This window comes from Rhea americana, unplaced genomic scaffold (genome assembly GCF_003343005.1).
Source record: "Rhea americana isolate MKP2758 unplaced genomic scaffold, rheAme1 scaffold_31, whole genome shotgun sequence".
Lineage (NCBI taxonomy): Eukaryota > Metazoa > Chordata > Aves > Rheiformes > Rheidae > Rhea > Rhea americana.
In genome coordinates, this window is record NW_028186435.1 from 101816 (window position 1) to 114190 (window position 12375).

General features: G+C 38.8%; 1 protein-coding gene across 1 annotated transcript in view; it reads left to right on the forward strand.

Moving 5' to 3' along the window:
* The window catches only part of PHLPP1 (PH domain and leucine rich repeat protein phosphatase 1), a 150233-nt gene that overhangs the window by 99614 nt on the left and 38244 nt on the right, over nucleotides 1-12375 (forward strand). Inside the window, exon 4 of the mRNA XM_085309974.1 lies at nucleotides 1949-2115. Within this exon, the coding sequence (XP_085166100.1) occupies nucleotides 1949-2115 (167 nt within the window). The remainder of the gene's footprint in view (nucleotides 1-1948; nucleotides 2116-12375) is intronic.

A 12375-nucleotide genomic window follows, 5' to 3' on the forward strand; every position in this document is an offset into this window, starting at 1 on the left:
ATCGTGATTCACAGTCAGATTTATCAGTTCTAGTACTTCCAGTATTTTGGCGTGACATGCTGTGTTAAGCACTGCTGGGTTGCTTATTACTGTTTGAATTGCATCCCAAGCAAGGAGTTGAACAGCAATATATGTAAGCATACCTGAAATCACATGTTCTTTTTTAATTTAACAGGTGTCAACTCTTTCATCTATTATGTTTCCTGTGTKATAGGAAATGTATCATACTGGGCTGGTTCTGGCACCGTGAATAGACTGGTTACCTGGCTTTCAGAAAGGGCTGCCCAGAATAGCCCGTGGACAGTTTTTGTCTAGTATTACAGGGRGAAGAAAAACAGAGGCAACAGTAACAAAAGGAGTGAACTAATTGAGTAACCAAAATTCAAGCGTTTCAATGACTGTGGGAGAGCTGGATTATTAACGGTCGCGTCTGAGAAAAACACTGTGCAGCCTGTTCCTCTTGCAGCGTATGGCTGCGTGTTTACAAAAGAGACTGCTGAGCTCAGGAAGGGGAGARAAGGGATGGGGGGAGTCCTTGGCCTTCCTTTCAGTGTCATCTACTTGCCTTATGTCAGCAAAAAATACTCTCTGTGTTCAGGGTACCCTATAAACAGGGCTATATTCCTGCCTAGAAGATCGGKTGATACCTCCTTGACAGGAGCGCAGAAGCTCTTACATGCCATCACCATGCGCTGGTGTGAGGTTTTTCTCCTYTTCCCCTTACATGTGCTGTTTGTGCTTGCGGAGTCTTAGCACCGGAGGCAGCTAACTGTGCCAGTGACCAAACGAAGCGATCCTTTCCGTGGCAGGGAGCAGCTGCCAGATTCTGCAACTGCTCGCGTAGTGCTTATGCTGTCCTTCGAGCCCGAGAGTAGGGCGCAGCTCTTTGTTTTTCATTCSTTGAGCCTGACAAGGCTGAAACACCTCTCTTCCTGCAAAGCTGGCGTCCAACCCTTCATCCTTGCCCACTCTCCTCACTGTATTACRTTACACTATGATCATGCTTTTGTAATGTGAGTATCTCCATACCTTTATAAGAAAGATTTCATGAAGTGATTTTTAATAGTGTTGGGCAGAAAATACAAGGAACTGCTCTGCATCACTTTTTTTTTTTTTTTTTTTTAAGTAATGATAATGAAGGGCAGCGGGATGTAGTCCACTCCCTCAGCACTGTCTTGAGAGATGTGGCAAGGAACAGAGTTGCTGTTACTTGATATGGTCTTTGTGAAACAAACTGCCTATATATAATGCTAGATAGCCTGATTTCTCCAGCTGCTGTAGACTGTGTTTGTCTCATCTCCTGCTTTCTGGATAACAGGGCTAAACCCCCAGATCTGTTTTGTTTCTTTATCATGTTTTTACTGGTTATTCTTGGACAGTTTTCTAATTCATGGTGAGAAGAACTGAGTGCTTAACTCTTTGTTGCTGCTAAAGTACCCACCTCCCAAGATTAAATGGCAAATGAAAAGTTATTCCATTTATATATCTTTTTGATTCTTGAAATTGGGCTAGGGTGGTGATTCACCTCCACTTGCTTTTGCCTTGGTATGTTTACCAGTCATGCAGCAACAAAGGACTTCAACTCTGCCTTCTTGTTGCTGTTGCTTATTAACAGAAATGTTTATGTCAAATGCCCTATCTTTTTTTTCTGCTTAGTGTATTGCATAACTTAATTGATGAAAATGAATTCATTTCACAAATTAGATTGACAAATCTGTGCCTTTTTGCCCCTGCTGGCCCTCAGTGGACCTAGTTTCAGCACAGAGCCAAAGAAGCCATGTAATAACTTGCACCAATAATGTGAACTGTGTTGGATCAGCTTCACATGCTGATGCTGACTTCTGCTGTGATTAAGAAAAGTGATTAAGTGTTATCGTGTGCTGGTAGGGGGTGAAGGAAATATTTTCTTGTATTGCACTATTAACATACTGGTTTGTTTGATTTCTAGGTTGCATCACAGCGTATAAGCTCAGTGGATCTTTCATGCTGCAGCCTGGAGCATCTGCCTGCCAACCTGTTTTATAGCCAAGACCTCACTCATCTCAATTTAAAGCAGAACTTTCTGAGGCTGAACCCTAGCCCATCCACAAGTAGAGCGCTTARTGAATTACAAAGGTAAAGTCATATGGTTCTAGTTGTTATCTTCTGTTCTTCCTGTACAGTCTTTCTTCTAAGGACTCTTGATCTGCAGGAACTTTAATAAAGTAATGCTGGTTTAACTCTTAATACCTTCTCTTGTGAAGGAATGACCAGGCTGTTACACTTTTCAGAAATGAATTAACTCTATATGCTAGAAACAGACTGCTACTTGTTTGCCTTCAAAACAGAAGGCTATTTTCAATCCAAAATGCAGTTTTCAAAATGCATTGTTCTCCATCTAACTACTGAAGCCAGGCCATGTTTCTTCATTCTGTTACTTACATGAGTGTATGAGTGAGTTTGTGAGCTGCCTATCAAAGAGATGCATTCTAGGTAGGGAGACTACTGTGTGGAACTTTGCTAAAGGGTTTTTCCTTTACCCTTAAACAAAGAAATCCCTCGTCTAATAAATCGTGCCTGGTATCTATTTCTTCTCTGTCCTACCCTTACTCCTCTTTCTTGGTAACCGTGACCTTCAAGTTTCTATCTGATCTTCATTATTATGTGGTTGTTTTTCACTGCAGTGTCTTCTCATCCAAGAGTGTTGCAAATGAATAGATAGTGGCAGTAACAGTGATTTGAATGATTTAGTGTGTGTGTGTGTGTGTGTGTCAGAACTGGAATCAGCAGGCTTTTTGTATTCAGAAAGACAAATGTTTCCATACTGAATATGAAACTGATTTTAATTTCAGTGGTAACTGAATTGCAGTGTACCTCAAGATTTTATATGTGGATGGTCCCCTTCAGATGGAAGGTTTTAAACCACATTTCTAATCTTTCCTCATTGAAAAATAACTAAAAAATACAAGATGGATTATGCAGGCTGTTGCATTTTTACATAATTCCAATTTTCTTTTGGAAAAACAAAATTTGGCATAATGGAAGATGAAGGATCTCAGCAAGCCTGCTTCACAAACAAAACAGGCAGCAGTTCCAAGAGCAGATGAACACAGCCTGGAGACAAATACTTGATTCTGTGAATATCAGTAAATATCTCCAGATAGCAAGTGGGATTTTAGCAGAAGTTCAGTGATGAGCATGGGCAAATAATGAATGTTTTTATTTTATCATTTTAACCATTTTTGCTTTTTAAAATATCAGAAAATGTTTAGGAGACAATTATATTTTTTCCGTGTATGTACAGTTGGTTCTGACTGGGGTTAGAAAGCATTTTAAAATAGCATGATAGCAATATCATTGTGTATTTAATGCTTTCCTGGTGATGCGGTRGTAGGAACTGCTAAAGAGCCTTGCTGAAAGTCAGCATGAGTAAGTGCTTAAAATTTTCCTTGCTAGCCTGGGCCTGGAAGTGCAATAGTGAAAGAGTTCAATTCACCAAATGAAACTTCTCCTTTTCTCTGGAGAAGTGTCTTATACCTGAGGTGGTGTAAAACAGGTAAGTCTCTTGTTCTTTTGAGAACTGATCCTACTCTGCCAGGGGATGATAGTCTGCTCTGCTTCCGTTGCTTTGAGCTTGCCAAAAAGTCAGCGAAGGTCTGTGAACTTGGAGCAGGAGAATGAATGATTAGGAAGGTTACAAGGCACAGTGCCATGGATCAGGGCGGTGTCTTCTCAACACCTGCCCCATGGCTCTGTCCTTCCCTTTGCCTGGTCTCTGAGGCTACTGCCGATGTCTTCCAGCCTTGTCTCCAACCAGCGTGGGTGGCCTTGCCCTGGGCTGTATGTAACTGGCATCTGCTGGTGTTCCCACAGCCCTACCAGTGGAAAGGACGGTCCAAGGTGATGATTACTACTGCAGGCTGGGAAGAACAGCATCCCAGCTCTATTCTCCCAGCAGCAGCTAAAGCAACAAGCCTGGCTCTCTGGAGTACATTCCCTAGCCATGTGCTTTACTATCCTAAGCAGTGCAGTTCTAGCTTCTCATCTTTAGGGTAAGAAAACTGAATTTTACTTGTGCTGCCAGAGAACTTGAGCCAGCCTGACTGCTGCTGTAGATCTAGCTTAGCAGCAAAATGCAAAAATATCTAGCAAAAAGGGAACACTGTATCTTTTGGAAATTATTGGTGAATGCCAGCGTGAAAGCATGTGCAAATTCAGGGAAACTCAGTCATTTCTGGGGACACAGGTTGTTAGTCGGCCAATTTTTTTTCCTTCCTTCATCCAATTTAACAAAACCATTTTCAAAATTTTGGGGGGTTTACATGAGGTAGCACGTACCTGGATAAAGCAGGAGTTTTGTGGTGTGTTTTTGTTTGTTTTTGTTTTTTTCATTTGAATCACTGAAAAGCAGCCATAAAATCCCTGCCATTCTGATTTGGTACTGTTGGATTTTATACCAAATTCTCAAAGCAAATACAGCTGCACTTGGGGCGCACAGCATCAGTGAAGTAAGCCCAGAAGTATTTAAGACTCCAAAATAACATTATGCTTGGATGTGAACAGCAGCTCTTGGTGCTAGCTGTTGCTTTTAATAAATCACTTTCAGGTGGTCATTTAGCAAACGCTTATGAATGCTGGATTCCAAAACAAAAGGTATGTCAAAGGTAGAAGAAAATAATAGCTTTTCTGTTACCCACTGAATGCTTGGAGCTGAAGGATTTCTTTCCCCCTGAAGGAGATCCTCTAGTTCTTGAGTATTAGAAATTGGCGTGTTTCATGATGATATCCCCATATGGTGGGAATTTGCCTTAAAGTCCTTGCTATTTTGGCTACCTTCTACTGCAAATAGAGAGATTGAAGTCACTTGTAGTCTGAAATTGCCACGGGTTTTATTTCACATCTTTTAAAGTTCTTTKGTAGATTTGTAATCATAAAGGTGAGACTTGCATATATATTGTCTTTCCAAACTCTTCTCTTCTCTTTTCCTTAATTTACAGTGAAACTTCATAACTGTCATTCTGAAATGCAAACAGATAYTCAGGTTTAGTAGTTTTGCAGGGTGCTATCACTTGAAGCAATGAATGAGCCAGTCACTGTTGCTCTATATTATTGGGCTAAGCACATTTTATATTTCTATATAATTGTTTCAGTCAGTACTATTAGGAAAAAAAACTCTTCATACCAAGAATGCTGTTTATTTGTTAATTATTGAAAATAGAGTCAATGAACAGTAAATTGTCACTACATGTCACTGCTACTTTTTAACATAAGCATATCATAAAGTGCAGGGTTGATAAAATTGGCAAGCATCATTTTGTTCATTGTTAAAATAAACTTCTTGTGGCTTATCACGCATCTCTTTTGTCTAAAGATCAAGTTATTCTATCTGTGGTGGTTAATTTTTAACAGTGATTATATGGATTTTTATCTTAAGATCAATTTATACCTTTTTTTTCTCCCCAGAGCCCTTCTTAGAAATCCTCTCTCTTCTCAGGAATCTTAGCTGAAATGCTTCTAGTCTAGTAGCAGCAATTTAAAATTGGATTCTGTAGGGTATGAAAAAGTGAGAGGACTTAGTGTGAGATGTTGGTGTGAGATATATATAAAGATATATTTTAATCTGAAAACGTGTAATTTGGGGATCCTTAAGCAAAGCCCTGCTTAAGTGGGATGAGCAGCAGTGTTAATGACCTGACCAGTGTGAACTGAATAGATAAGGCTGGCTGGAACTTGGGGCTGGACATAATTTGGTCCTAGCTTGTCGCTAGGGGTTGARCAGGAGCAGGGATTAAAGTCTCCAGTCTGCTAGTTGGCTGGTGTCAAGGTGTAATGAAATGCTACTTGAAGTTATTGCTGTCAGTACATATATATGAAACCGAGGCTAGTGAATAAAGTCAACCTGACCTGACAAATACACACCTCCTCGGCCAGGCCCCAAATGTCGTTGCCGGTAGATGTCCTAGAGGAAGACAACTGAGCCAGCTACTGCTTCAGCAAAACCTATGCCCCTTGTGTTTCTTGTAATTCCTATATTCAGAGATGATCCGAGTTTCCTCCTTCTCTTGGCTTCACTTTTTTTTTTTTTTTTTTAAAGGATGGTCTCCTAGAAAAAAATCTGTTTTCAAATGGACACAGTTGTTTAAATGCATCCATTAAAGTGGTGAGTGTGCCRCCACGAGGAGCGGAGTGCCGCTGCGTGACACGGAGTGGGGAGGTGTTGGAAGGCTTCTCTCGCTCTCTGACAGTTTAAGAGCCAGGACCTTTTATACTTGTTTGTCCTCTTTTGTTTGAAGCCAAGGACTGAAACATAGACCTCTAAGCAGAAAGCAAGGCAGAGCAGTTGGCATGATGTTAGCAACCGGAGGTATGCTGGTAACAAAAAAAAAAAAAAACTCCATCCAATGTTTGCTATGTTCCGGTGCTCCATTGGTTCCCTCAGCTCTGTAGCCTCAGAATATTTTTTTGCCATTTATTATACTAAGGACGATGCTTGCAGTATGTCCCTTATGCAAATTTACTGCTTTTTTTTTTTTCTTTTTGTAGTTCAGTTTGTAAAGGACTTGTAAATTTGAAGGAAGTGTTTCGGATTTTGTTGATGCATCTTTCAGGATCAGTGTCATCATCAGTCAGTCTTCCATGTACCATTTGTATAGCTTTTAGAAATCAAGAAAGTACCCCTAATATGAATACTCCAAAAAACTCATGGATGTTGTTTTAAAAATTTTTCAGAATCGAGTTGGAATAAATAAGTAAGGCATATTGCAAAATTGCTTTGAGTTTTCCAGTTCATTCTGAAACAGTGAACTACTTGATAGTGTTAGGAAAAAAAATAGATGGCATTAAGAAGTATGCCATAGAAAACAACTTTTAAAAATAATGTATTCTAAATATAGAAATTATTATGCTTAATTGTGTTCAGTTTAGTGGAACTATTAAACTAAATATAGCAGTAACTCTTGCAAATACCACTTTAAAAAATAGTGAATATATTCTTTATTATAATCTATTGTTTTTCGATATGGCTTCCAAAGTGAGCATTTTCTTTTCATGTTTTTAAATATGTATTTAGTAACAGTATGTAATAGCTCCAATGGACAGCACTTCTGTTTTTGGCGATGCAGTGGCTGTTGCTTCTGCTTGTTAACAATAGACACCCAGCGTGAGGAAAAAGCTAATTTGTTTTGTTTTAGCCAGGAAGATTTGGAGATTATCAACACAGCCTCTTGCATGAAGAATGTGGTGCAGATTGACAGTATATTAAAGACTGGCCTGGTAACTGTTTCTATTCTGCAAATAGGCACACGCATTCAGCTTTAAAAAGAAATGTTTCTGAACAGTCTATCATAATTTTTCGTTCAGTAATCCACTCTTAGCTTATGCTTTTGCATTTTAAAAATAAATTTTCAATACAGAGAAGGAGAATACATTCTCATTTTTCTTTTAGGAATTTTGTTCTTCCTCAGAGAGCAGTGTTTTCCCCCTATTAAAGCAATGTGTACTAGGTTTATRCAGAAATTGATAATTGCAGAGTAAAATAAGTTAAGTTCAGATTACTTCCACTAACAAAACATACTTTTGTTTTTCCTGTCTTTATAGCCATCTTACCAACTTTGTCATAAGGGCTGTAGTGTTGTCTTGAAGTTTGGATATAGTCCTTGTTTGACTTGACATTTGTGATTATTTGTATATTTTGAAAAATAACTGCCTAGGCTTAATTTTATTCCTTTTCATATAGTGTGGTCCATTCTCTCCTTCCCCTGCCCCCCAAAGACAATCTAACAGTTAATTCTGGCACATAGTCTTAAATCTGTTGTCCAGAATTCTTATGCCTTTTATAGCTTAAAGTGGGAAGAGGAAGAAGAAATACGAGAATGACTTACTGGTGTGTTGCCACAAAGGGTAATAAAGATAGCAAAATTGCAACTATCAGTCTCCTTTTTTTTTCCATGGGAGTTTAAGAAAGGGTAGAGGAGGAAGAAAATGGAAATTCAATACAACTGTTTTCATTTATTCATTCAGCTAATGGAGAAATTGATAAGGAATGGAAAATTCATCCAAGTTTCTTTTGGAGCTGACTAAAATTGATCCTTGCCCACAACATAAGTTATCGACTCTTGAGGTCAMTTTATTCCACTTTTTTTGTGGTGTGACATAAGCTCCATGGTTTCTGGATGAGCAGGAGTCCAGCCCGGAAAGAGTGGAAGAGAGCAAAACTCCTTCTTCCTCCTCTCTATGTATCAAAAACTCTTCTGTATTGACGTGGAAAATACCGTTACTGGCTTCAGTTAGGTAAAACGTCACCTGCAGCATCCAAATGAATTTCCCTAGCTGTCCAAAAACTCTCTACCCCTATTCAGCTTAGTCTTGACAAATTTAGCAGGGCAGAGAGGACTGGAATGATTCCTTTTAATTCTCTAACTAATTGGAAGCTTTCAGAGCTATACCTTTCTGGGAAGAGAAATGCTATGAAACTGCTTCTGGCACTAAGCTAGCTACTCTYATGGGCAATAACACTGTGGAGATGGGGGGGAATCTGATGTGRCCACAAAAAGGCGGTAAATCAGAGTACTTATTTCAAAGATGGTAATTAGTGAGTCAAGATTATAAGTAAATATAAGTAAATTCTTTTCATGATGAGCTAGTGGCCAAAGCAGGCATTATGAAGGTGGCAGACTGTATTTCCAACACTTACCTGCTATATGCTGCTCTGCTGGAAGTGGTGCTGGAGCTGAGGGATGGTTCTGCTGCAGTTGGACATGATAATATTCAGGGATAATCACCACCTAATCATGAGATACTCCAAACACTRGGGACTGCATTGGGAAAATGGTAGTGTTCATTAGGCTGAGCTCCTTATTAAGGCACATAATCTTTTCTGGGTGTTGTAGAGGATCACTTTTTAAGTGCTTTTGATAAGAGTAGAACAAGCCTGGTTTTGTCAGGCTAGGTTTTTATGGCTGTGTTCCAGCATCAGTGTATGGCCGGTTCCACTCTACTCTTCTCGCCTGCCCCTCCTCAACGTATAGGAACACAAATGCTGTATTGTGTAATGCAAATTCCTTTGCTGTGCACGTCAAGTCGATCTGAACTTGATGTTAGCATGTGAGTTCATTGCTTTGCCGTGATACAAACTCCTCTTGTTATCCCCTCTCCTCATTTTGCGTATGTCAAACTAAAACCACTCCTGAAGTGGCAGCTTCAGGATTAAGTAAGTTGGTATTATTTGGCTCAATTATGGCAATTAGTGTTCAGTTGTACTGCATGTTCAAAGACAGGGTTGACATGTCAACATTTTGCTCTAGTTTAGAGTAGAACTGATTTGGGGCAGGGAAATAAGTGTTTTTGTGCTGGTTATTATAATAGTTTATAATAGCTTTGTAAGCTAGCTGAATATAGCATATTGACAGCTATTCAGCTTTATTTTTTTTAAAGGACAGCAAAGTCTAGAACCGGGGAAGGTGGGAGAGGAGGAAGGAGACATATGTAGGTACTTGATATGAAGTCATTACACTGATATCTCAAACAAATGAGCAGTGTTGTATCTTTTCTTCTTCCCAGAAATGCTGTGGTGGCAGCATCTGTGTGCTCCCACTTCTTCTAGGAGTAAAGATCTGAGTGTGAGAAAACAKCAGGGATGTTATTCTGTAAAACCTATTTAAAGCCCAGCATTGCAAGCACAGCAGCAACAGAAAGCTTGAGTCTGTAAAATATTTCTTTCATATTTATTTATATTGATGCTACAATGCTATTGCTGCTACTGATTGTAAATTTATCTAGATATAAAAAGCAGTTGGTGCTACTGACTGCAAATTTATTTAGATATAAAAAAAACACTATAAGCAATTCAGCATTTTAAATGTGCAACATGGCAGTGCTCCATAGTGAAGATAGGCTAATCAGTTTGTGGTGKTGATAACGTGAGGTGAGTGACCAAAGATGAGAAGTAGACTTCAGATCTTAACTTTGAGCAAATGCCTTCCAGTCTTAATTAATAATGTTTTGTCATTGATGCTGTTCTGTGAGGATGCTCACAAAAGAGGGGGGAAGAATATATATATATTTCCTGCCAGTTGTTTTCAGCTAGCCCATTTGCTCTAACTAAAGTGTTCATTTCCCAGCTTCTCCTTAAATGTGACTTAAAAACAAGCACTCTTCTGGATTATTTGACATACACTTTTAAGTGCATTTTCAGCTTCTATTTGAGTATCTCCAGTATGGAGAAGTATTACTTATCCTTATTTACCTATTATRTAGGGCTGCTGACCAGTTCATTTTATCCTTTATAATTAAATTCACTGGGAATTTAACATACCAATTAACTCACAGAAGACCCTTAATAAACCTACATTAGGGTAGTAAAAGATGTACTGCACATACATTCCTTCCTCTTTTTGTTGAGATAGTTGAGGAGTGAGAAGGTATTGGAAGAGAATTAAGGTGATAAGGGACCATACACACATGATATCCAGATTTTCAGGGCTGAAAACTTGAAATAGGTTGTGTGGTTCATTGTGCAAGCATACACTTGTATGCACCCTACCTCTAAGGCTTCTCTCTCTCTCTCGCTCTCTCTCGAGTACAGCCTTTTGGAGTTGGTGGGGGTGCCTTTTTTTTTTTTTTCAGCTGAGTATATGCGAAAGATAGATGTTCACAAGAAATTTTGATTAGTTCTTACTCAGACACTATCATATGATAGGCTTTGACCCCCAAATTTCAAGCCAATATCTCTATGACCTAAGTCTCCAGCTACCTTTAAAAGAAATGCCAAGTTGTGGTTTATACCCAATGTTACAAATTTTTAGTTCAAAACCTAGGTTCAAGGGTTTTAAGCCCTTTCTCTCAAAGTAGAGGAACAGGAAGGCTTTCTTTTTTTTTCTGRCTGGCAGCCCTCATTAACATCAGCTAGTTTACCCTTAGCCTCCTTTTTATTTTACAATTCTCCCTCTAGAGATACATTAGTCATTGTTTCTGCACAGTAGCATTTTTTTCCCCTGCAGCAGTAATTTGATTGCAGGATTTCGTTCCGTCCCCATACAAGTCTGTTCCAAACTACTTCTGCCTCCAGCATGGCACAGGGTGGTCAAAATCTGTGATAATTTGGCCATTATTTTTCCTTAGCTTTCCCTACCTYCTTTACTCCTGAACACCAATAGAGAATATAGCATTCCCGTGCTTGCTGGAAATCTTTGTAAATATTCAGTGTATTTGCAGCCTGTCTCTTGGGATAAAAACCATACTTTACTTACAACGCCCATTCAAATGTGGCATGAAGGCACTGTTTGTATTTTCATGTTGAGTTTTGATCAGTTGCATGAGTTTAACTTTGGCAATAATRAAGACACATGTCAGTTAATTAGAATAGCTTGTGAGCTTTATTTTAAGAGTCTTTTGGCATTCAAACTTTATAATCCTTTTAATGACTGATGCTTTTTCTGTCTTTGTTTTCTGAATGAGGTAGGAACATGTTGAGCCAATACTGAGGATGTAGATGCACTTGGCATATGCTGTCAGAGATTACTTTCACGTAAAATGTAAACGTTCATAGGAGCAACCTTCATTACATTAACATGTTATATAAAAGCTTGCTCATACAAATAAAGGACTTGAGACCTAATGAAGGGAAAATGAAGTCCAAATAAAATGCCCTGGTGTAAACCATGTCAGAAAAGAAACTTCCTTCCATGTATCGGAATCTGACACAGATCTTTTCATTCATCCATTTATTTGCCTTTAGGCACACCTCCCAGTGGTTGTTAGGCAACCATAATAATGTTTCTGAACATGCAGGCTGGCTAATTGGATTGTCCTCTCTCTCCTTCTCKCTTTCTTTTTCTTTTCTTTTTTTTTAAATTTATTTTTTTTAAATCCTAAGCAGTCYTTTTGGTCATTTRCAATGAGGCAAGAATATGCAAGTTACCTCTTTGGATGACTTGACAAATAGGTGGTATTTTAGGAGATCCGTGATGTGTCAAGGACAAAATTTTGAAATCAGTGCAAACTGCGGCATACTGATCGATAATGCCTAACTGAGAGTTTAAGAATTTGCCTCTGTTGCTACAGAAGTCTTGCTAAATTTTGCTTTACTTTGACATATTTACCAGTTCTGTTCAAACCAWCTTGAATATTCTAAGGAGGTTTTTTTGGTTGAAGTGTCTACTCACACAAATGGAGCTGAGCTAACCTGYGAGAAATTTGTGTTCAGATATGCTAAGAAATTCCTGCATCTTGTTACGAGTGTCACAAATTATATGGGTGGTCTTACTAGCAAGAAATGTATTGTGGTTCAGAAATACAGCAGTGCTTTAGTACAGGATCATATGCCACAGAAGACCTCATTAGAAATGACAAATTTCATAAGGACAGCAAGGATCTGTTTTTCAGTGCTACACTCATAGG